The sequence below is a fragment of the Perognathus longimembris genome, chromosome 4 (genome assembly GCF_023159225.1).
Source record: "Perognathus longimembris pacificus isolate PPM17 chromosome 4, ASM2315922v1, whole genome shotgun sequence".
NCBI lineage: Eukaryota > Metazoa > Chordata > Mammalia > Rodentia > Heteromyidae > Perognathus > Perognathus longimembris.
This window is the reverse complement of record NC_063164.1, coordinates 53203354-53229365: the sequence shown is the minus strand read 5'-3', so window position 1 is coordinate 53229365 and position 26012 is coordinate 53203354. Positions and strand designations below refer to the sequence as shown.

The 26012-nt window shown below is 37.7% G+C and overlaps 1 protein-coding gene across 1 annotated transcript in view; it reads left to right on the top strand.

The window, feature by feature from the left end:
* Positions 1-26012, top strand: part of Ubr3 (ubiquitin protein ligase E3 component n-recognin 3) — a 155140-nt gene that overhangs the window by 39542 nt on the left and 89586 nt on the right. The window contains exons 10-17 of the mRNA XM_048345753.1: positions 11378-11464; positions 16256-16321; positions 16412-16501; positions 19205-19333; positions 19970-20022; positions 20104-20237; positions 20563-20648; positions 22618-22759. Coding sequence (XP_048201710.1) covers positions 11378-11464; positions 16256-16321; positions 16412-16501; positions 19205-19333; positions 19970-20022; positions 20104-20237; positions 20563-20648; positions 22618-22759 — 787 coding nt within the window. The remainder of the gene's footprint in view (positions 1-11377; positions 11465-16255; positions 16322-16411; positions 16502-19204; positions 19334-19969; positions 20023-20103; positions 20238-20562; positions 20649-22617; positions 22760-26012) is intronic.

Below are 26012 nucleotides of genomic sequence, written 5' to 3'. Positions count from 1 at the left end.
CCAATTAACCACTAAAAAGCCTACCTTGAGATATTGCTCAAGTGGTAGAGTGGAAAAAGTTATGGGACAGCACTCAGGCCATGAATTCAGTCTCTAGTACTGGCAACAATAAACTAGGACCCCCTACCCTCCAAAAACCAAAAGTAATCCAGAAATGGTACAGCAAAGCCTTTCTTCTTTTTTAAAATTTAATTTATTTATTAATTGAACACAAATTTTTTGACAAGGTGTTGTGCAAAAAGGGTACAGTTACATAGTAGGGCAGTGTGTACATTTCTTGTGATATCTTATGCCCTGTTTTTCTTTTCCTTCTCTAGGTCAGGTAGACATATATACAATATACAATTTATCAAGAACATATACAGTAGCCACGTGGCCAAGCCCAAGAAAATTCGCCTAGGGCTTTAAATGTAATGTCGATATTAGACAATATGTCGACAGTAGACTTATATGAATATACATACATAGCTTTTGAGCTATTGTATTCCACTGAGAGGTCGATTTTTGACCTTTATATATTGAGTAGTTGTTTGGTTTTAGTTACATACTGTTGGGTCGCTGCCCCAATCCTGTGGGAAATACCATTTGACAAGCAGTTTTTGGTTTCACAGACCTGGTCTCTACTGTCTTTCCATCTCCCTTTCTAAACAGTCATATATCAGGGAGATCATGCCCCTTTGTTTTCTGTGTTCTAGGCTTGTCTTGCTCAACATTATTTGTTTGAGTTCTGACCATTTCCCTGCGAATAACAATATTTCACCATTCCTAATTGCTATGTAGTATTCCATTGTGTATAGGTACCATATTTTTTGGATCCATTCATCTGTGGAGGGGCATCTGGGTTGTTTCCATATTTTGGCTATTGTGAATTGTGCCGCGATAAACATGGAAGTACAAATGTCTTTTTGATATCTTGGGGTTTGCTGTTTAGGATAGATGCGTAGGAGTGGTATGGGTGGGTCATAGGGTAGGTCTATATTGAGCTTTTTGAGAAACCTCCATGCGGTTCTCCAAAGTGGTTGTACTAATTTGCACTCCCACCAACAATGGAGAAGGGTTCCTCTTTCCCCGCACCCCCTCCAGCATTTGTTGTTGCCTGAGTTCAGCCTATAGGCCATTCTAACTGGAGTGAGGTGGTATCTCAGGGTTGTTTTTATTTGCATTTCCTTTACTACCAGGGATGTTGAACATTTCCTCATATGTTTCTTTGCCATTTTCATTTCTTCTCTTGTGAAGTCTCTCTTTAGCTCCTTTGCCCATTTCCTAATTGGTTTATTGGGCTTGGAAGGGCTTAGTTTTTTGAGTTCTCTGTAGATGACAGGTATTAGGCCTTTGTCTGTTGCTGTGCTGGTAAAGATCCTTTCCCATATGGTTGGGTGTCTTTTTGTTTTGGTGGCTATGTCCTTAGCTGTGCAGAAACTTTTTACTTTGTAGTAGTCCCATTTGTCGAGTCTCTCCCCTATTTGTTGTGCCCCTGGGACTATATTCAGGAAGTTCCTTCCGGTGCCTATAAGTTCTAGCGTCTTTCCTACTCTGTCCTTCAGTAGTTTCAAGGATTCAGGTCTGATGTTGAGGTCCTTGATCCATTTTGAGTTGATCTTGGTGCATGGTGATAGGCTTGGGTCTACTTTGAATTTTCTGCATATAGCTGCCCAGTTCTCCCAGCACCAGTAGTTGAAGAGGCTATGTTTATTCCATTGTATGTCTTTAGCTCCTTTGTTGAATATCAGCTGACTGTAAGAGTGCGGTTTTATTTTTGGATCTTCAATTCTAATCCATTGGTCTTGCGATCTGTTTTTATACCAATACCAGGCTGTTTTTGTTATGATGGCCCTGTAGTAGAGCTTGAAGTCTGGTATTGTGATACCCCCTGAACTGCTTTTTTTGCCTAGAATTGCTTTGGCTATTCTAGGTCTTTTGCTATTCCATATGAATTTATGGATTGCTTTCTCTATTTCAGTGAAGAATGTGACTGGGATTTTGATAGGGATTGCATTGAATTTGTATAACAATTTGGGCAATATAGCCATTTTCAGTATATTGCTTCTGCCTACCCATGAGCATGGGAGGTCTTTCCATCTCCTGGTGTCTTCTTTGATTTCCCTTATTAGATTTTTATAGTTTTCATTAAATAGGTCCGTCACATCCTTGGTTAAGTTGATCCCTAGGTACTTTATTCTTTTTCTGGGTACTGTAAATGGAATTGTTTGCATAATTTCCTTTTCTGTTTGTATATTGCTGGTGTACAGAAAAGCTGCTGACTTTTGTGGATTGATTTTGTATCCTGCTACTTTGCAAAAATGTTTATTAGGTGTATGAGTTTGGGGACTGAGTTTTTTGGGTCCTTCAGATATAAGATCATGTTGTCTGCGAACAGGGATAACTTGATTTCTTCCTTGCCGATGTGGATCCCTTTGATGTCCTCCTCTTGCCTTATTGCTATGGCTAGGGATTCCAGCACTACGTTGAAAAGAAGTGGGGAGAGTGGGCATCCTTGTCTTGTTCCTGAGGTTAGGGGGAATGATTTAAGTTTCTCTCCATTTAATATGATGTTAGCAGTTAGTCTGTTGTATATGGCTTTTATTGTTTTGAGGAATGTTCCATCTATTCCTGTTCTCTCCAAAGCTTTTAATAAGTATGGATGTTGTATTTTGTCAAAGGCTTTTTGGGCATCGACTGAGATAACAATGTGATTCTTGATTTTAGTTCTGTTTATGTGGTGAATTATGTTGATTGATTTACGGATGTTGAACCATCCTTGTGACTGTGGGATGAAGCCTACTTGGTCATGATGTATAATTTTCTTGATCAGTTTCCGGATCCTGTTAGCTAATATTTTATTGAGGAGCTCTGCGTCTGTGTTCATTAGTGATATTGGTCTGTAGTTCTCTTTTTTTGTTGGGTCTTTGCCTGGTTTGGGAATGAGTATGATATTAGCTTCATAGAATGAGTTTGGGATTTCTCCCTCTGTTTCTGTTTCACGGAAGAGTTTGAAGAGTATTGGTATTAGCTCCTCACTAAAGGTTTTGTAGAATTTGTTGGTGAATCCATCTGGGCCTGGGCTTTTCTTTGTTTAGGACCTCCTGAATCTCACTGTAAGTTATTGGTTTATTTAGTTGATTTATTTCTTCTTGGTTCAGTTTGGACAGTTTATACTTATCTAAGAATCAATCCATTTCTGTAAAATTATTGTTTTTTACTGAATAGAGGTTCTGGAAATAGCTCCTTATGATTGTTTGAATATCTTTTGTACTTGTAATTTTTCCGGTGGAGGCCCTGATTTTACGAATATGAATCTCTTCTCTTCTTTTTTTTTGTAAGTCTTGTGAGGGGTCTGTCAATTTTATTTATTTTCTCAAAGAACCAGCTTTTAGTCTTATTTATTTGTTGAATGGTCTTTCCATTTTCAATCAGATTTATCTCTTCTTTAATCTTTGTGATCTCTCTCCTCCTAGTCATTTTAGATTCGGTCATTTCTTGTTTCTCCAGTTGTTTTAGTTTCATCGTGAGGTTATTCACCTGCTCTGCTTCCATTCTTTTAATGTGAGTGCTGAGGACAATGATCTTGCCCCTCAGTACTGCCTTAGCTGTGTCCCATAGGTTTCTTTGTGATGTGTTTTCATTGTCATTGTGGCTTATGAATTCGTTGATTTCATCTTTAATTTGATCTGTGGCCCATGTGTTGGATAACAGTGTGGGGTTTAGCCTCCAAGAATGTGTATAGCCTCTGTGGTAACCGTTGTTATTCAGGGTTACCTTTTATCCACTGTGATCAGATATAATACATGGGATGACGTCAATACTTTTGTATTTTCTGAGGTTCTTTGTGTGGGCTATGACATGGTCTATTTTGGAGTATGATCCATGGGCTGCTGAGAAGAAGGTGTATTGGGTCTCTGTAGGGTGGAAGATTCTGTATAGATCTGTCAGATCCATTTGGGATATGGTGTTACTTAGGTCCTCAGCTCCCTTGCTGATCCTCTGGGTGTTGGATCTGTCTCTTGGGGAGAGTGGGATATTTAAGTCTCCCACTATGATTGTGTTTGCGTCTATCTTGTTCTGTAATTCTGTGAGAATTTGCTTGACATATGTGGGGCCTCTTTTGTTTGGTGAGTATACATTTATCACCGTGATGTCTTGATTCTGGATTTTTCCTTGTATTAAAATGTAGTGTCCTTCTTTGTCTTTTTGAGTTGATTTTAATGAAAAGTCCAGCTTGTCTGAGATCAGGAAGGCTACACCTGCCGTTTTGGTAGGTGCATTTGCTTGGAAGATCTTGCTCCATCCTTTCATTCGGAGCCTGTTTTTATCCCTTGCTGTAAGGTGGGTCTCTTGTAGACAACAAATGACAACTTTTTGTTTGCGGATCCATTCTGCCAGTCTGCTCCTCTTTATCGGAGAGTTTATACCATTTATATTCAAAGAGATCAAGGATAAGAGTGTTTTTTCTCCTTCCATTTTCTTGTTGGGATGTTTTTTCCTCTTTCTTTCTTTTTTTTTTTTCCCTTGTCTTTAGTGAGCTGCTCTTTCTGTTTCTGTTTCTGTCTGTGTGTCCTGTACGATCTCTGTTGCTTGGGATTCCCCTCATAGAATTCGCTGTAGGGCTGGTTTTTTATTCACTTACTCCTTTAGATCCTCTTTGCTATGGAAAGATCTGGTTTTCCCTTCGAATGTGAACTAAAATTTTGCTGGATATTTAATCCTAGCTTGCATATTGTTGGCCTGTAGAACTTGGATGGTGTTCTTCCACTCACTTTGCGTTTGGTAGGTTTGTGTGGAGAGGTCTGCTGTTATTCGAATCCTCTTTCCATTGTAGAAAATTTCTTTCTTCGTTTTGGCTGAATTCAGAATTTGCTCTTTATTTTTGAGAACTGAAGTCTTGAATATTATGTGCCTTGGGGTGGCTTTTCTGGGGTCTGGCCTGCCAGGTGTCCTATAGGCTTCGGTTACCTGGATGGGGTCCCTTGTGAGATTGGGGAAGTTTTCTGTAATAACTTTATTTAAAATATGATGAAGCCCTCTGCTCTGGTATTCGGCTCCTTCTTTTGTTCCAATTATGTGCAGATTATATCTCTTGTCTTTGTCCATTAGTTTCTGGAAAGCCTTTCTTCTTTACAGATGATTGTGAGAGTCTTTCCTGTCTACCCATTCAGTGTATTTGTAATTTTGTAGGGTTATTCATGAACATCTTTTTTTTTTTTTTTTTTTTTGCTGGTCCTGGGACTTGAACTCAGGGCCTGGATACTGTCCAGAGCTGCTTTTGCTCAAAGCTAGTACTCTACCATTTGAGTCTCAGTGACACTTTTGGCCTTTTCTGTTTATGTGATACTGAGGAGTTGAACCCAGGTCTTTCATGCATGCTAGGCAAGCATTCTACCACTAAGCCACATTCTCAGCCCTCATGTTCATCTGTAGATACATGAATTTTCTTAGATCACTAATTAATTTACTTTCTTTTTCATTCGTGTAGTTTGTGGTTTAAGAATTGAACTTAGGGCTTTGTGTATGCCAAACAAGCTCTGTACCACTGATCTACTTCATGAACTCCTTGCGTGCGCACACACACACACACACACACACACACATATGTATGCACACAAATGCATGTGTTCTGGTATCAGGGCTTGAACTCAAAGCCTCCTACTCTAGCTTAGCTTTCTCATTCAAGGCTGACATTCCACCATTTGTGCCATACATTCATTTCTCGCTGTTTGCTGGTTGAGATGAAAGTCTTGGATTTGTTCTTGGCTCCAATGACTTGCCTATAATACTACTCAGGAGGCTGAGATCTTAGGATTGCAGTTTGAAGCTAGTTGGTGCAGTAAAGTCTATAAGACTCTTTATTTCCAGTAAACTAGTCAAAGCTGGAAGTAACATTGTGGCTCAAGTAGTAGAGCACTGGCCTTGAGGGGGGAAAAGGTCTTGGATTTGTCTGCCTGGGCTGGCTCCAGACAGTGATTCTCAGAACTCAGCATCCTGAATAGCTAGAATTATATACCTGAGCCACTGGTGACTGTCTCCTTTGTGTTCTTCTCTAATCAAGAAGTCTCCTCGCCTTGTTCTGCTTGGTCTCTGTGTTCATCTTATAATCAGATACTATGAGTTCTCTCTTCTGTTCTAGAAATGTTTCCCTCTTCCTTCTTTCTTGTCTTCATTTCTTTTTATTAAAACAACCTAGATTATTAGAGTTTTTCTACTGCAATCCATCTTAATACTAAAGTTATTTTCCTGAGCTTGTTCCTTTTCTCCTTTGCTTAAAAATTATTCAGATTAGCTGGGTGCTGCTGGTTCATACCTGTAATCCTAGCTACTCAGGAGGCTGAGATCTGCGGATTGTGGTTTGAAGCCTACCCAGGCAAGACAATCTGTGAGAATAGCCATCAGAAAATTGGAAGTGGAGCTGTGAGTCTAAGTAGTAGAGTACTGTCCTTGAATACAAAAGCTGAGGGACAGTGCTCAGGCCCTAAGTTCAAGCATCATTACCTACCAAAAAAACCTCATTAAGGTTTTCATCTGTCTACAAGATGAATCTGTATTTAAGATCCTCTAGAATTTGCCTTCAGTTTATCTTTTGTTTGTTTTGTTTTTTTGCCAGTCCTGGGGCTTGAACTCATGGCCTGAGCACTGCCCCTGGCTTCTTTTTGCTCAAGGCTAGCACTCTACAACTTGAGCCACAGCACCACTTCCAGCTTTTTCTATATATGTGGTGGTGTGGAATCGAACCCAGGACTTCATGTATATGAGGTGAGCACTTTACTACTAGGCCCTATTCCCAGCCCCTTCAGTTTATCTTACCAATTCATCTGTACTATCCCCATGCCTTGATTATTTATTCCTCAGCATACAGTGTCCTTTATTGATTCCCATGATTTTTGTTCAGTTTAGCCCCCTATTTTGGCATATACTCTCAAATTATTTATTTATTTAGCCAGTCCTGGGGCTTGGACTCAGGGCCTGAGCTCTGTCCCTGGCTTCTTTTTGCTCAAGGCTAGCACTCTGCCACTTGAGCTACAGCACCACTTCTGGCCGTTTTCTGTATATGTGGTGCTGGGGAATTGAACCCAGGGCTTCATGTATACGAGGCAAACAGTCTTGCCACTAGACCATATTCCCAGCCCCCTCAAATTATTTTTATTTTGTCCAAGACCAACAGTTGAAATTGGTACCCGATGCTTTTGTTCATTGGCTGTTGTTCTACCAATTAGGCTATACCTCCAAGCCCCCAATCTCTCATTTTCCTCTTCTTGGCTTAAGTGCTTCTTTTGCATTAGAATTATCTTTGAATAATTAAATGCTGCTGGGACACTGGTGGTTAATATCTGTAATCCTAGCTACTCAGGAGGCTGACGCTCAAAGCCAGTCTGGGCAGGAAGTTTTGTGATACTCTTATCTCCAAATAACCACCAGAAAACTAGAAGTGCAGCTGTGGATCAAAATGGTAGAGTGCTAGCCTTGAGTAAAAAGAGCTTAGGGACAGTACCCAGGCTCTGAGTTCAAGCCCCATGGCTGACAAAATAAAAAACCACCACCACCAAAACAACCCCCAAAACCCAAAGCCTAAACTGTACTGCTTGAGATTTTGATCCATTTGACTTGCAGTGATTTTAGCCAGAATGATGAACATTTACTGTTAGCTTTTCAAAAATTATACTCATACTAATCAGCTGATACACAATCTCCTAATTTTAACTTCTTTAGTCAAATTTGTAGTTCCTTTACATTTTAACTAAATTCCTTTAGTCAGATAAGGGATTTCATTTAGTATTTTCATATTACTTTGTTTAATCTCCACTGTAGTGTTTTATTAAAATCCTCATGTAATGTGAGGATTGTTTTGTCCATTTAGTGAAAATATATTTTGTTAATGCTGTCCTATGTTAGACACTATGTAGATGTGTAAGTTTAAGGCCTAATATATGTGGTGATTATTTTCATGGAAGAGTTTAATAGGGGATATAGACCTTCAGTAAATATGCATATAGATTTACTTTTGTATGTGACAGTCTGTAGGAAAAGAACAAGTTGTTTTGAGATAAAGAAATTAGGTAAATCTGAGAATCTGAGGCATTTTGAAGGAAGAATGTGAAAAAACCAGGTATGTGAAGGATTAGAAATGGGGTTATTGATGGGAGAGGTGGAGATAGAGTAGTACTGTAGAAAAGTAAGAAATAGAGTCTATCTGAAACTATAGAATAGAAAAGGTGGGGTTAAAAGAGAATAGACAAGGGTCAGATTGTAGCTTAGGTCTTAAAGGTCATTTTAAGTCTTTAAATTTTCTTGTTAAATCCATGCATATTTTAAAGCAGGGTTTTAAGTGATCAGATTTACACCCAAAAGAGTTTTTGGTTGCAGTTGGAAACTGGATTGAGAAAGACTGAAGTAGCAAGACCGAAATGTTAAGGAGATGTAGCTTAGTGATAGATCACTTGTTTAGTATATACATGTCCAGGGGTTGTTTTCTAGCATTGAGAAAAACAAGATTGAGTAGTTATAACAATGAATAGCCTTAAAAAAATAAATTTACAGACATTTGGAATCTAAGAAAATCAGGCTTATGGGGGTGGGAGATAGGGCTGACAATGTGGCTTTGTCGTAGAGTGCTTGCCTAGCATGTATGAAGCCCTCAGTTCAGTTCCTCAGTACCATATAAACAGAAAAAGCTGGAAGTATTGCTGTGTCTCAAGTGGTAGAGTGCTAGCCTTGAGCAAAAAGAAGCTAGGGACAATTCTTAGGCCCCGAGTTTAAGCCCCAGGACTGGCCAAAAAAAAAAAAAAGTTAGAGTCCCCTATCAACAGAGATTTACAAACGCTTCAGATGGATGCTGAATTTGAAATCGAATCTGTTGATTTCAGATATAGTATTCTTTACCACTTTGTATATTTATCTTTCTAAATTATATTATTATCTTTGGTTGTACAAAGGAGTTACATGCTTATTTATTTTAGCAAGAATTTCTAGAGCATTTAGGCAGCAGTGCTGATAGATTTTAGAAGTACAAACTAGGAGAAATTTTATTTAAAGTCTAGAAGCTGTCTTTCTACATTTTCCACTATAAAACATGAAGCTCAAAGAATCAGTGTCATAGGAAACTTCACACTTGATTGCCCTGAATGCTATAGGATCCTTAGAAATAGTACGGACTTGGTAAACAAGAACTACCATTCAGGTAAGTTGGCAGAACATTAGGCTTTCAATATTGGATTACTAACAGATGGACTTAATAAAGGGTTGATATATTTCTAGAATTTTAATTTCTGCTTTCTGAGGGAAAGAGGCTACAAAATCTCCATCTAGTGGCAATTTGGTTTACTGCAGACTTATCAGAAGTTGAAGTCTTGACTGATAGAACTTTACTTGCTAAGGCCTGGGGCTAGGCTACAGTGTGGAATATTTTATGTACATAATTTTGTCTGTGTTTTCATAGCAGTACTAGGGAGTAGGTATTATTATGCCTATTTTTACTGATGGAGAAACCATGACTCAAAATTTGCTAATAAAGGTTACAAGACATAATGTGTTGAATTTTTTTTTTTGGTAGGGATGATAGTAGTAGGAAGATGTAAAAGAAAGAAGTAATCTGAACATAGTTTTAAAATATGCTGTATTTTAATGGAATTACTAGTAATATTTTATTTAAAAATTATCTCTAGTAGTAATATTGGATACCTAATTGTGAAATTGTTCTCAATAAAAGTTGTACCTGTTTACACTTGTGTTATGAGTGTGTAATAGAACTCAAATGCCCAAAACCTTGAAAAGAAAAAAAGAATATTTGGTTTTCAAAGCTTCCTTACCCATGAGTTACCTGTCACTTTAGTTTGGTTAAGACAGATTATTCATGGAAGCTTGTAAATTAAATTTTATTTTTCAGTGAGAGGGAACACGATGTAAAGTAGTATTTTTGTAATGCTAAATCTTGAATAGGATAGACTGAAAGAGACTATTGGCAAAGTAACTAGATAAGTGATGTTTGGGCTAGATGGTTACAGCAAAGTAGACCTGAGCTGAGGAAAATGTTATGGAAGAAATGATAAAATGTAGAGATGAGCAGGATGAAGCAGCATGGTATGGTACCACAGGCCTGTAATCCCAAGTACTTAGGAGGCTGAGGCAAGATTATGAGTTTGATCCAGTCTTGCTTCATAGTGAAACTTGAAACTTTTACCCTGGAAAAAAGAAATGGTTGTGAGACTCAGTGTTTTTTGTTTTTTTTAAAGGCACAACTTAATTTATATAGAGAGCTGATGAATTAAAACTATTTGACTCTGTTGTTGCTTGCCCCAGTATGCTTTTAAAATTATGTAATTTACTATTTCAACCTTTTATGTTTGTCTCCTTTCTGTTAGCATGTTTTCAAGAGTCAATTGTGTTGCAGCAGTGTTAATAATTCATTCTGTGTGTGAGGGGGTTCAGTCTTGGGGCTTGAACGCAGGACCTGGGCACTGTCCCTGAGCCTCTTTGTTCTCAAGTCTAGTGCTCTACCACTTGAGCCTATCATAGCACCATTTCCGGTTTTTGAGTGGAGATAGAGTCTCATGGGGACTTTCCTGCCTGGGCTGGCTTTGAACTGCAATCCTCAGATCTCATCCTCCTGAGTAGTTAGCATTACAGGCGTGAGCCACCTGTTTCTCCTATCCTTTTATATAACGTATAATACCATAAAATTTAACACTTTACTAAAGTTAGCAGATTATTTTTAGGTGTACATTTTGTGATACTAACTACATTTACATTGTTGTGCAGCTGTCACCGTTGTCTATCTCTAGTACTTACTTTTTCATCAGCCCAAGAGAGTCTAGATTTATTAAACCATAGCTTTAAAGAATCAATATAAGTTTTTTTTTTTTTTTTTTTTTTTTGGCAGTCCTGGGCCTTGAACTTAGGGCCTGAGCACTGTCCCTGGCTTCCTTTTGCTCAAGGCCAGTACTGTACCACTTGAACCACAGCCCCACTTCTGGCCTTTTCTGTTTATGTGGTGCTGAAGAATTGAACCCAGGGCTTCATGCATGCTAGGCAAGCACTCTACCGCTTAGCCACATTCCCAGCCTCTTAAAGAATATATATAATTTTGAAAAAACAAAGAATTTATATATTTTGTGGAGGGGGTCTCTGAAATGGAACTAGACTTAACTGTATTAAAATCTTTTAAAGTTTAATTTATTTTTGAGACATATGAAAGGATGTGGACCGTGTTTTTTAACTTTTGTATTTGTTACTTGTTCTTAATGCATAGAGTGGTAATTTCTTGAAATAGCAAATATAGTGATTATCTTGAAAATATGTACATTTACTGCTATATAACTACGTTACATGTAATTTAATGTTGACAATGAGGGTGACTATATACTGTAAAATTGACATTAATTTTTTTTTTAAGGAAACTCAAGAATATACACGAAATGTTGTAAGATATTGCCTAGAAGCTCTTCAAGACTGGTTTGATGCTATTAACTTTGTAGATGAGGTATGTACATATATAAAAAAGTGTGTGTATATATGTGTTTATATATCTATCTATATTCCCATGTCTATGTTTATATCTGTATGTAGTTGTTTGTGGTGCCGGGAATTGAGTGCAGGATTTTTGCACACTAACAAAGTGCCCTGCCACTGGATTATATCCCTGGACTGACTACCTTACGTCCTTTTGACTTAAGTATAAGCATTTAAGAAAAACAGTGTTAGGGCTGAAGGTATGGCCTAGTGGTATAAGTGCTCACCTTGTATACACGAAACCCTGGGTTCAGTTCCTTAGCACCACCTATATAGAAAAAGCCGGAAGTGGTGCTGTGGCTCAAGTGGTAGAGTGCTAGCCTTGAGCAAAAAGAAGCCAGGGACAGTGCTCAGGCCCTGAGTTCAAGCCCCAGGACTGGCAATAAACAAAACAAAACAAAACAAGAAAACGTGTTAGATTCTAATGACCATGGAAAATAATGGTATCCTTTCATGGGAGAGGCAAGAACTCAGAATTGATATAATGCCACTAAGGCTTTTTAAAATAAGGATAAATGACAAACCAGTTATTAAAGAAAATTCAACTGCATTAATCATTCTGTTTCCTAGAAAACAAGGCACAATTTATTTTTTCCAGTTTAAGTGTATATGCCATTGTTTTTCAGGCGAGAAACTTCTTTTAGTTGAAGATGTAAAAATGTTTGTGTAAATGTAAATCAAATAGGGGAAATTAATGAAAGTTATAATACAATTTTATTGGACTATGTTCATGTTAGAGGATGAAAAGATGAGATTGAACAAAGATGGTTTTTATTAATAATGAACAGAGAAAAGCTGGCATAGGACATTGCACACTGAAAATCATAATTTTCATTAATCAAATTTATCATCTGAAGCCCTTCCTGTTCGTATTATGGAGCAGGGTCAAAATATTCATATGCAGCAGAAAGACGGTGTTTCAGAGTGATCCCTCTTCTCCCTCCATCTGATTTGAACTCTCTGATTTGACCCTTCTGTGTGTGTGTGTGTGTGTGTGTGTGTGTATTTGTGTCTTTGTCTTTATCTGTATGTATGGAGGAATGTTCAAGTTGTTTCTTTAAAAAACCTTTTAAACAGTCACAAATTTACTCAAAGGTAGAAATGCAAAGACCTTTTATTCTTGAGTCATTTCATAGTTTGGCTGTTGACTTGATACCTCAGTAATCCCCGGCACTGCAATGTGTAATTCCTACAAATAAGGAGATTCTCTTATATAAACAGAATGCAACTGTAAAATTATTGCAATAATTATATCAAATTTTTAGAACTCCTATTCTAGCAATTATTCTTTATAGCAAGAGAATCTGATTAACAATTTCATGTTATGTTTTGTTATTATGTCTCTAGTCTCTTCCTGCTACTGTTTCTCAGTTTTTTTTTTCTTTTTTCAGACTGGAATTTTGAATATTATAGATCAGCAAAGTATGATCAGTAGACTGTTTCTCAGTTTGGATTTGTTTCATGGTTAGATTCACAATATTGTCTTTTCAAGGAAGACTACAGCAGTGATGTTGGAGTCTTTTAATTGTCTCCTATCTGATGGTTTATGATTTGTTTCTGTCCTGAGGTTTTAACCTCTCTCCTCACTTGATTAGGGTAATGCCTACTAGACATTTTCAGCATAAAGTTACTCTTCATATTTGTGAAGGCATACTTTGAGGCTTTGCAAATATACTTGTTTCCTTACTCAATTTTTAATTTATCCACTAGTCCAGGGGCTTTAACTCAGGGCCTAGATGCCGTCCCTGAGCCTCTTTGTGCTCAAGGATAGCATTCTACCACTTGAGCCATAGTGCTACCAGTGGCTTTTTCTGAGTAGTTTCTTTGAGATAAGAGTCTCACAGACTTTTCCTGCCTGGGCTGGCTCCAGCAATCTTCAGATCTTAGCTCCTGAATAACTAGGATTGCAGGCCATTGGTGCCCAGACATTCCCTTTTTTTTGGCCAGTCCTGTGGCTTGGACTCAGGGCCTGAGCACTGTCCCTGGCTTCTTTTTGCTCAAGGCTAGCACTCTGCCACTTGAGTCACAGCGCCACTTCTGGCCATTTTCTATATATGTGGTGCTGGGGAATTGAACCCAGGGCCTCATGTATACGGGGCAAGCACTCTTTGCCACTAGGCCATATCCCCAGCCCCCATTCACTTGTTTTTAACTGTGGTGATAATTTACTTTCTGTTCTAGTCAGTGGGTTATCATCCATTTCTGTTGTTATGTGATGTTAAAATTGTTTCAGACGAGACTGAGAACTCGTTCAAGTTGGTCTTGTTCTTTTATTCTTTGAGTACTTTTGTGATTTAATGTCCCAACAAGATGTTTCTTGCTCTTTGTATGGTTTCTACATTCTACTTTGGAATCAATCTAAGAATATCTGGTGATTTTTAGTGGTGAATAGTATTTACAAAGAATGGTTGCTAGTTGTGTTTGTTGCCTTTGGGGTGTCACTCTTCCCAGCCTCTTAACAGTGATAAGAGGTTAGGAATGTATGTATAAATATCTAAATATATATATATATATTTTTTTTTTTGCCAGTCCTGGGCCTTGGACTCAGGGCCTGAGCACTGTCCCTGGCTTCTTCCCGCTCAAGGCTAGCACTCTGCCACTTGAGCCACAGCGCCGCTTCTGGCCGTTTTTCTGTATATGTGGTGCTGGGGAATCGAACCTAGGGCCTCGTGTATCCGAGGCAGGCACTCTTGCCGCTAGGCTATATCCCCAGCCCTAAATGTATATTTTTATAGATATAAATTTAAATTGATATTTTAAAGTCTAACACCACAGATGTCATTGTAATCTTTACGAGGGAAAAACTTGGCTTTCATAATCTATATTTAGTAATTTGGATGTATGTATATTCTATTTTGCTAGGTTTTCCTATTTTGGGATGTACCTTTTATGCTAATTCATATCACTAGCTTATGTTACTTATCAAAATGTCCTCAGTGTTGTTTTTTTTTCCTGCTGGTCCTGGGGCTTGTACTTTGGGCCTGGGCACTGTCCCTCAGCTTCTTTTGCTCAAGGCTAGCACTCTACCACTTGAGCCACAGTGCCATTTCCAGCTTTTTTTTAGTAGTTTATTGGAGATAAGAGTTTCAGGGACTTTCCTGTCTGTGCTGGCTTTGAACCATGATCCTTAGATCTCAGCCTTCGGAGTAGCTAGGATTACAGGCTATGAGCCATTGATGCCCAGTTTACCTCAGTGTTTTAAAATGTGTCAGTCTTTTTCTTTTTATGGAGTGCATACTTTCATTGTAAGTACAGTTCTGTATAGCATCACATATTGAAGAGGATGCTGTGCCTACTGATTTTGAAATGATAATTATTTTAAAGATAGTGATATATAACTCTCTCCCCCTCTCCCTCTCCCTCTCCCTTCCCCCCCTCCCCTCTCCCCTCTCCCCTCTTCCCTCTCCTCTCTCTCCCCTCTCCCCTCTCTCTTCTCTCTTCTCTCTTCTCTTTTGCCAGTCCTGGGTCTTGAGCTTAGGGTCTGAGCACTGTCCCTGGCTTCTTTTTGCTCAAGGCTAGCACTCTACCACTTGAGCCACAGAAAAACTTCTGGCTTTTTCTATATATGTGGTGCTGAGGAATTGAACTCAGGACTTCATGTATACGAGGCAAGCACTCTACCACTAGGCCATATTCCTAGCCCCTTTCTTTCTCTCTCTTTCTCCTTCCTTCCTAACTCCCTCCTTCCTTTCCTTCCTTTATCTCTCTTTCTCTCTCTGTCTGTCTTTCTCTCTTTCTCGCTTTGTTTTTTTCTTTCTCTCTTTCTTTTTTGTTGTGGGGCTTGAACTCTGGGCCTGGGTGCTGTCCCTGAGCTCTTCAGCTCAAGGCCATTGCTCTACCACTTTGAGCCACACTGCCACTTCTGGTTTTCTGGTGGTTAATTGGAGATAAGAGTCTCACGGAGTTTCCTGCCAGGGCTGGCCTTGAACCTCAATCCTCAGATCTCAGCCTCTGAGTAGCTAGGATTACAGATGTGAGCCACAGGCACCTGGCTGATATATAACTCTTACGTAATTTTTCTGTAATGTTATCATACTAGCACAGTAACCAGAATGTTCTCGATAAGCATTTTTAATGGAAAAATATTTACTAAACTTGCGAGAGCATTAAGAACCAATTCTACCTTATAGTGAAATCATGATCCATGAAAATATCAATTTTTTTAAAATTCAGTCTGCCAAAATCATATTAGTTATTAAGTTTTGTATTGGATCAGTCTGCCAAAATCATATTATTTATTACGTTTTGTATTGGAGACTTTATAAGTTTGTCAGTGATTAGAGTGGCATGTTAGTTAGCCAGCTGTTGAAAGAATCCAAGGTCACTTTGCTCTCTTCCAGTTTATAACTGCCAGCTTCTCTTACCACTCCAAAGGTAACAATGGAGTCCACAATAACTGTTCATCCTTACTGCTTTTGAACTTCAGGAAATTACTTAAGTTTTCTAAACCTGAATTTCCCTACTTGTACAATAGGAATAAAATAGTTACAACCCCCCAGTTTTCTTGTGAAGATTAAAGTATTGTCAATAAATTGTTCAGCATGGTGACTGATGCATAATAAATGCTCAGTGAATGTTTGCTGTGACTATGTATATGTGTATGTGTATGTATTTGTCTGTATATGTACCTGTATATTTATACATGTATATTGCAGTATCGGGGATTGAATCTAGCATAGCACCGTATCTATTTTTTAAAGTTTTAAAACTTTCTTGGAGTTTCTGATGAACATTCGTAACTTGTAGATTTTGTTTATTTCAGCCGGCACCTAACCAAGTTACTTTCCATCTACCATTACATCGTTACTATGCCATGTTTTTGAGTAAGGTACGGTTATCATCAAACAATTTTATTTTATTTAAAAATTTTTTTTGAACAAATGTTGAATTACTTTTTTTTTTAAATCATAATTTTTAGGCTGTGAAATGTCAAGAACTAGATTTGGATTCTGTTTTACCAGATCAAGAAATGTTAATGAAACTAATGATTCACCCACTTCAAATTCAAGTACGTATTCATATTTAAAAAAATTTTTGGATTGAATTCCATGGTTAAGTGGTTCTTTTCTTATTTTATGTGTTTTTATCATTGTTAGTATGTCTAAAATGTTTAAACATTAAAAAAATTGAAATCTTTTATGTTTTCCCCCAGGTTATAATCAGGTATTTTTGTTCATTTTATAACATTTAATTTCCTTCAGGAAAATTAAAAAATAAATTGCCAGTAGAGGAATTTGAACTTTGTTTTTGGTGCTTGAATTCAGGGCCTGGATGCTGTCCCTGAGCTTTCTTTTTGTCAGTTGTGGAGTTTGAATTCAGGGCCTGGGTGTTGTCCCCTGCTCTTTTACTCAGGGCTAGAACTCTACCACTTTGAGCTACATCTCCACTTCCAGTTTTCTGTTGGTTATTTGGAGATGAGTCTCACAGACTTTCCTGCCTGGGCTGACTTTGAACCTTGATCCTCAGATTGCAGCCTCCTGAGTAGTTATGATTATCAGCATGAGCCTGCTTTTTGATAGTTATTTTGAACATAGAGTCTTACAGACTTTTTCTTTCCAGGCTCTCTTCAAACTATAGTCCTTCAGATCTCAGCCTAATTGCCTGGGATTCCATCACCCAGTCTCACAGGACTTCTTCACAATACTTTCTAACTTAAAGAGAAGTTTGAACAGATTTAATGCTATTTAAGGAGTCAGAAGACTCAACTGTTTCTAGTTCTGGTATCACCAAAATTTTATTTTTTTATATGCTTTTATATTTTTACATAGATCCTTCCTTGGTTCTCAATTTCTTTGTCCTGTTGAGAAAAGAGAAAATAATTAGTTTGAATAAGTGCTGAGATTTCTTTCATTTCTTACAGTGTCATTTTGTTGGCCAGCCTTCTACGTATATTAGAAAGATTTACATTGTAGCATTGGTGGTTCATTGGTACAATTTCCAACTGCCACCTGAGAAGCCTGAGTTTGAATTTAATCCAATTAATATTTCCTGGCAATTTTAGGTTGTAATCTATTTTTTAACTTCAAAGCTAGGGATTGAGGTCAAGTAAAAAATGAATATATGACTACTTAATTGTAGTTGATAATGGGTATAAAATATGAAAAATTAATACAGTAAGAAGATTTATTCTAATTGGATTTTCTTTTTACTTTTCGTTATTTGGAAGACAAGTTATTTAGACTGAAGATTGGTTACATTAAAGCTGTAGGTTGAATTCATTGACTGAACAATTATTTTTATGCTTTATTTTATGCTTACTTCCTTGGGGTTCTTTTTCTTTTTTTGCCAGTCCTGGGCCCTGGATTCAGGGTCTGAGCACTGTCCCTGGCTTCTTTTTGCTCAAGGCTAGCACTCTGCCACTTGAGCCACAGCGCTGCTTCTGGCTATTTTCTATATATGTGGTGCTGGGGAATCGAACCCAGGGCTTCATGTATATGAGGCAAGCACTCTTGCCACTAGGCCATACTCTCAGCCCCACTTCCTTGGGTGTTTTTTTTTTTTTAATATATTTTTATTATCAAACTGAATTACAGGGAGGTTACAGTTTCATACATTAGGCATTGGATACATTTCTTGTACTGTTACCTTGTCCCTCATTCCCCCCTCCCCCTCCCTCTTTCCCCTTCCCCTCCCCCCCATTTTTTTTTTTTAAAGCATAGTATGTAATCTTTTTTTTCGGGGCGGGGGTGGTTTGGGAGAAATGAGAATAAAAGATGCCTATTGGTTTTTCACAAAGATTCCAGAAAAATGATTGCAAATATATCCAGAGCCAAATATGAGAAACTTAACTCATGTATAAATTCCAAAAAAGGTAGCAATTTAAAAAATTTAATAAGCTGGGTGCTGGTGGCTCATGTCTGTAATCCTAGCTATTCAGGAGGCTGAGATCTGAGGATCACAGTTTGAAGCCAGCTTGGGCAGGAAAGTACCTGATTCTCTTATCTCCAATAAACTATGCAGAAAAAGCTGGAAGTGGTGCAGTGGCTCCAGTGGTAGGTAGAGTGCTCACTTTGAGCAACATAAGTTCAGGCACAGAGCCTAGGCTTGGAGTTTAAGTCCCCGGACTGCCCCTTCACCCCCCCCCCCAAAAAAAAAAAAAGGAAAAAAAAAACCCCACCCATTAATAATAGGCTGGATGCATGGCACATCCCTTTAATCCCAAGCTGAAACTGGAGGATCGTGAGTTTAAAACCAGCCTGGTCCTTGAGAATCTTTGATATGATATGTGAGAAACAACAAACAGTTCTGGGGACATTAGAGTGACTGCCTAGAAATGACAAGGCATTGAGTTAAAATTTTAGTACCGCTAAAAAAAAAAAAAATAAAGCTGGGCACTGGTGGCTCAAACCTATAATCCTATATACTTAAGAGGCTGAGGTCTGAGAATTATGGTTCAAAGCCAACCAGGGTAGAATGAGACTCTAATCTCCAATTAACCACCAGAAAACAAAAAATGACTCAAAGTGGTAGAGCACTAGCTTTGAGTAAAAGAGTTCAGGAATAGCAGTCTGGCCCCAAGTTCAAGTTCTATAACTGGCAAAAGAAAAAGAAAAGATAAAATAAGCAACTGAAAAATAATATGTACCTCAGTGTTGGACAGAACATCAGGCTCATGTTAGGATTGAGTCACAAAATATTTACAAATGACTGTCTAATACACAGTTTTATACATACTATATTTAAATATTTATTCTCTTAATTACTTTATTAGGCAAGTCTTGCTGAAATCCATAGCAATATGTGGGTAAGAAATGGTCTGCAAATCAAAGGTCAAGCCATGACCTATGTCCAGTCTCATTTCTGTAATTCCATGATTGATCCCGACATTTACCTATTACAGGTAAGCCAGTTTAATAGTACAGATGATGTATTTAAGAATTGCAGGTAATTAAGACATGATTTTACTTTATAGAGGTGTCTGAGGGATAACTAGGAGAGGTCAGAACATTGAAAGAATAATTTATTACGTATGCTTCAGAAGGAAATGCCATATCGTATTAGCCATTAGGAAAGCATCAGGTTGTTGTCAGGAACCAGGATCCAGGAGAAAGAACACCCACATCAACACCTTTTTGGGGAGGAAGGTAGGGGAAGGTTTCTTCAGGAAAGGCAGGGTGGCCCAGGGGAAGCAGTTTAAGGCTAACTAGTATGAATATGCTTTGTGGTACAATATCTGTACCTGTTTGCCTAACTTAGTCCTGTGCAGAGAAAATAATAGGTTGGTGTGTGAGTTAGATAAAGAGGTATTGACTTGTATGAGGGATTTTGTTTTCAGGCAAGTTTTTTTTTTTTTAATTTGCTTTTGGGAATTAGCTGTTGCTTTCAACAATTTATATCTTTTACTTGTCTTTAATTCCTCTGTGTCTGTATAGTCCCTGACATGTCAAAATCTAGTAAGATGTAGAAAAAAAAAGATAAACATGATTAAGAAATAAAACTGCATATGGAGAAAGTTATTTTTCTTTTGTTTTCGAAGGTTTGTGCGTCTAAACTTGACCCAGATTATTTTATATCATCTGTCTTTGAAAGGTAAGCATATATTAATTAAGACAGGTATTAGGAAATATTTGCTTTGATTTTGTTGTAATTTGTCTCAATTTTTTTTAATAGATTTAAGGTGGTAGATTTATTGACAATGGCTTCACAACATCAAAATACAGTACTTGACGCAGAGCACGAGAGATCAATGTTAGAAGGCGCTCTTACATTTCTTGTGATTCTTTTGAGTCTTCGTTTACATTTAGGTAAACTACTAGTACTGATACTTAAGTATTAACTGTTCTCCCTATCTTCCCCTCCCTCTTGGTTAGTAACTGGCTTATGGAAATAGGAAAGGATATGGATATATTTAAGCATAGCTTCAAATGCTTGGCATGTTTTAAAGTTAATGCAGCTTTTAGAACAGCCTTTGAGAAACCATTTGCTTAAGGTAGTATAATACAGTTAAAATTGAGGCATGGCTTTCATTAGTCTTTAATTTGAAGCATTCTGTATTAGATAAATTAACATAATAAAATATGTCAAGTTATTTATACCTAGACTTATTAATTCTGTTTTTAATAATTGTAGGAATGTCGGATGATGAGATTCTCAGGGCAGAGATGGTAGCCCAGCTGTGTATGAATGACAGGACACATAGCTCATTGCTGGACCTTATATCCTTTTAAAAGTTTAACTTACTGTTGGTAACAAGAATTAAGAAATGATTTTCGTAAATTAAAAGTGTGCGTGTATGTATATATGTATCTCTCTGTAACTGTGTATATGAAAGTGGGCATTTTATTAAAGGTAGCTAGGTCTCCTTTTTATGTATACCTAGGCTAGAATTTATGTCTGACAGAGGCCTGCCTTATAATTACTTTCACTAAGGATTTAAGCATTCTGAGGATTTGTTAGAACTCAGTCTTAAGAGGATTTTTCTTTCTTTTTTTGCCAGTCCTAGGGCTTGGACTCAGGGCATGAGCACTGTCCCTGGCTTCTTTTTGCTCAAGGCTAGCACTCTGCCACTTGAGCCACAGCGCCACTTCTGGCCATTTTCTGTATATGTGGTGCTGGGGAATCGAACCCAGGGCCTCATGTATATGAGGCAGGCACTCTTGCCACTAGGCCATATCCCCAGCCCTCAGTCTTAAAAGGATTTTTAAGTTTGCAGATTACTGTCTACAAACTGGAAATATTCTTTAGGTCTGGTACAACTGAGCATGCAATGGATATTTATATTTTTAGTTAATGACAATTTTAGATAAATATAATGTTATTTTGAGCTGGGTACAAGTGGCTCACACTTGTAATCCTAGCTATTCTGGAGGCTACTATCTGAGGATCACAAACCAGCCTGAGCAGACAAATCTGAGCGACTTATCTTCAGTTAAAAAAAGCCAGTAGTGGAGATATGGCTCAAAGGTAGAATGCCAGTCTTAGGCAAAAAAGCTAAGCAAATACATGAGCCCTTGAATTCAAGATCCAATACTGGCAAAAAAAATGAATAAATCAAAAAGTGTTATTTTGTGATGAAAACATTTGACTAAGTTTCTTAGGTATCTATCTTATGACTATTCTTGGAAGAGTTGGCTGTGAAATTTTGGTTTCATGAACTACTATTAGAATGCATGTTGGACTCCTTTCAGGATTTTCATAAGTAGCATCAATTTCATTCACCCATTATAGACTGTATTGGTGCTGTTACAGAGCAAAAGTGTTCTTTGTAACTTTGAAGGATATACTGTGTAATATGAGACAGAAAAACTTTGTGGTATGCTTCTTCCTGTTTTTACTTAAATCTGCTTACCATCTTTTTCTTTTGAGAAATTTTGCATTTTTGGAAAAGTAAAATATTTAGTCATTAAAATTCTTGGCTAATTTTTAGTATATATATTTTTTCTGAGGAAAGACCTAAAGACCTTGTTATTTAAAAAATGAGAATCAGTTAAAAATTTCTTCCTCTCATTTTTTTCAAATTTGATGACTTTGTGAGGAAATATATTATGGCAATACTTAATCATCTAGTTTATTTATTGGCTCTTAGATTTAAAATACTGAGAAAGAAGCCATGTTATTATTGAATTGTTATGTAGCCCTCTTGTGGCCAAGTTATACATTACAGCCAGTTCCCTGTTTCAGTAAAAAAAACTACTGTACTTAGGAAAGGCTATGAAGCTGGATTTTAGTCACTAATTTTTTTATGAGTATAATACATCTTTTTTTCCTTGTCAAACTGATGTACAGAGAGGTTACAGTTTCATACATTAGGCATTGTATACATTTCTTGTACTGTTTGTTACCTCCTCCCTCATTCCCCCCCCTCCCCCTCCCCCTTTTCCTCTCCCCCCATGAGTTGTTCAGTTGGTTTACACCAAACAGTTTTGCAAATATTGCTTTTGTAGTCGTTTGTCTTTTTATCCTGTGTCTCTCGATTTTGGTATTCCCTTTCACTTTCTAGTTCTAATACCAGTATACACAGTTTCCAATGTACTCAGATAAGATACAGTGATAGTGCAGGTACAACCACAGGAAGGGCATACAAGAGGATCATCAACAATAGAAGCTATGGTTTTAACTGGCATGTTGAAAGTAATTAGAACAGTGATTTTAGTCACTACTTTTTTTTCTTGACACATGCATCATATTCCAGAAAATCCTAATCCCAAAAGTGGCATTATTCCAGGGAGTTACAGCTTTGAATCAGTTTTATCAGCAGTAGCTGATTTTAAGGCTCCTGTTTTTGAACCTGGAGGTTCTATGCAACAAGGCATGTATACTCCCAAAGGTACGTGTACATATATAAATATGTTCTTTCAAATATCAGTCTCTGAAGATGTTTGCTTTTTATTCATTTAGCTTTTGTTTTCTTCTGTTTGCGTTTTATAAATTTCTATCTTTAGGATAACCAGTGATATTGCTTCCATTTATTTATAAATTTGGTTTTGTATTTTAGCAAGCCTTCTTAGTTGACTCTAAATTATAAGAGGAACTTTAGATATGAAGTCTTAATCATTTGTACACTTGATCATAAGTGAATCAGAAATTATAAAACAAAAGAGTATTTAAGAACATTTAAAGGTTTTTTTTTATTTTTTTGTGCCAGCTCTAGGACTTGAACTCAGAGTCTGGGCACTGTCCCTGAGCTTTTTTGCTCAAGGTTAGCGCTCTACCAGTTGAACCATACATAGCTCTACTTTCAGCCTTTTGGTGGTTAATTGGAGGTAAGAGTCTCATGGATGGACTTTCCCATTCCAGGCTGGCTTTGAACTGCTATCCTCAAATCTCAGCCTTTTGAAAGAGTGGCTAGAATTACAAGTGTGTGTCACAGGTCCCCACCTTCAGCTTGTTTTTAAAATATTTCTTACAATTTCAGTTTTTCCTGTATTGAGCCATAGTGAAAAAAGTTTATTATTTGGTTTAATTCACTATCCAGGTGGTTTTTGTTTTTTTTTCTGTCTTGTTTTTGTGGGTCCTAAGGCTTGAACTCTGAACCTGGGAGCTGTCCTTGAGCTTCTTTTGCTCAAGGTTAGCACTCTACCACTGGAGCCAGAGCACCATTTCCAGCTTTTTAAAAAATAGAGTAGTTTTTTGGAGATAAGTCTTAGAGACTTTGCCTGCCTGGACTGGCTTCCAAAAACTATCCTCAGATCTCAGCCTCCTGAGTAGCTAGGATTAAGGTGTGAGCCACTGGCACCCATCTATTATCCAGTTTTTAACTGGAAACAGTTTGAAGTCTGCATAGGATACTAATAGCATTTAGAACTTGAATCTATATAAATACATAGGAACTTTTTCCATAAAAGGTTGATTTTCTAGTTCCCCCCCCCCCCAGGTGATATGCCTGACAAGAATGAGAAATAGGTGAAGATGTATTTTACTTTTACATTTCTGCTCAAGTTAAAAATTTGTAGAGGGGGGCTGGGGATATGGCCTAGTGGCAAGAGCGCTTGCCTCGTATACATGAGGCCCTGGGTTCGATTCCCCAGCACCACATATACAGAAAATGGCCAGAAGTGGCGCTGTGGCTCAAGTGGCAGAGTGCTAGCCTTGAGCAAAAAGGAAGCCAGGGACAGTGCTCAGGCCCTGAGTCCAAGGCCCAGGACTGGCCAAAAAAAAAAAAAAAAAAAAAAAAAAAAAAAAAAAAAAATTTGTAGAGGAACAGTAGTCTGCTTCTTGATCCTTTCAGCATTCATTATATAAATGATAATCAAATATGCATTTTAAAATTATCATAGTTTGTGCTGTGTTGGATAAAGCATCAAAGAAAAGCTTTAGCATGCAAATTTTCATGGAATTCACAATTAGTAAGAGTAATCTGGTATTTGCTGGCAGGAATTTGGCTTATTAAAGGAAGAGCAGAGTGTTTATTAAATGTAGGAGAACACTTTGTGTCTAAAATGTAGATAAGCGTAATTGTGGAGTGGTGTTGGTAGTATGGAGTGTTGTGAGGATACACTTAGCCTGCTCTGCTCTGAGTCTTGGCTAAAACCACAAAATCCTATGTCCAGTGCTCCTCTGCTCTCATCAGAATCTCTGCGGATAGAATCTGGGGATCATTTTAGTACAACAGGGTCTGTAGATGGTTGTTAACTTACAGTAGAGCTGGAGACAATTCAGAGATATTATTGAAAAGTTTCTTGTGTTAAGTCCAAATTAATGTAAGTTTCTTTCCATGTTTTCAAATGTGAAGAATTTTACCAGGGAGAATGAGAGGAGGAAAAGAAAAAAGCCCAAACAACTTAATATAGGAAAGAGACACTCACTGTTAAGATAATATTTTCTAAAATTATTATTGTCAGACCATGTTTCAGATTTTTGCCAGATAACATATCATAACTATTACATATGTAGTATTTTCTTAAATCTTCTAATATACATTAGAAATATGTAATTATTAAAAGAAGTTTCTTAATACTTAAATACATTTTGTGTACTACCAGTTGTACAAATAGTAGTGATTCCTAATTATGTAGAAGATAAATTAATAATTTTAGTTAGGAGCAGAAAATATGGTTTATGAAGTGAGGCTAGGAAGTTTTTATTTTGTTTTTCATGTTCTTATCTTTTTTTGTTGTTGGTGGGCTTGAACTCTGGACTGAGGCACTGTCCCTGAGTTCTTCAGGTTAAGGCCAGCATTCTACCTACCACTTGAGTCACAATGCCATTTTCGATTTTCTGGTGGTTAATTGGAGATAAGAGTCTCATAGAGTTTCCTGCCTGGGCTGGCTTTGAACCACAATCCTCAGATCTCAGCCTCCTGAGTAGCTAGGATGACAGAGCTAGGATGACAATGCCTGGCAGTCTTTGAGTACTTTTCAAGGTGTTAATGCATTGTTGTTCTTAGTTTCTAATAGATAATTTGCAAATAGACAACAACAAAAACAAAGCAAAAAATCAATCAATGAAATACACTCCCCCCCCCCCCCCCCCATATTGAGTTTGAACTCAGGGTCTGAAACTTGATAGGCAGGTGCTCCGTCATTTGGCCCAACACCCCGAACTCTTCTTGTTTTTCACTTATCTTTTGGATATAATCTTGCACTTTTTCCCTGGGGTTGGTCTTGGACTGTGGTCCTCTTACACTCACCTCCTCTCTAGTATGCACCATCATGCCTGCTTGGTTTTTTTTTGGCCAGTCCTGCGGCTTGGGACTCAGGGCCTGAGCATTGTCCCTGGCTTCTTTTTGCTCAAGGCTAGCACTCTTATCACTTGAGCCATAGCGCCACTTCTGGCCTTTTCTATGTACACGGTGCTGAGGAATCGAACCCAGGGCTTCATGTATACAAGGCAAGTACTCTATCACTGGGCCATATTCCCAGCACCCTGGCTTGTTTTTTGAGATGAGTCTCCTTTTTTGCTGAGGCTTGCCTGGAATTATAGTCCTTCCAATTTCTCTTGCATGAGTAGTTGAGATTATAGCCAAGTGTTATTGTGCCTGGCTATGAACTAACTTTCTGTGGTTTGGCATTGTTATATTATACAACTTCTGCTCACTAGTGTTTACAGAACATTAAATTTCTTTTGAGATAATTGGACAT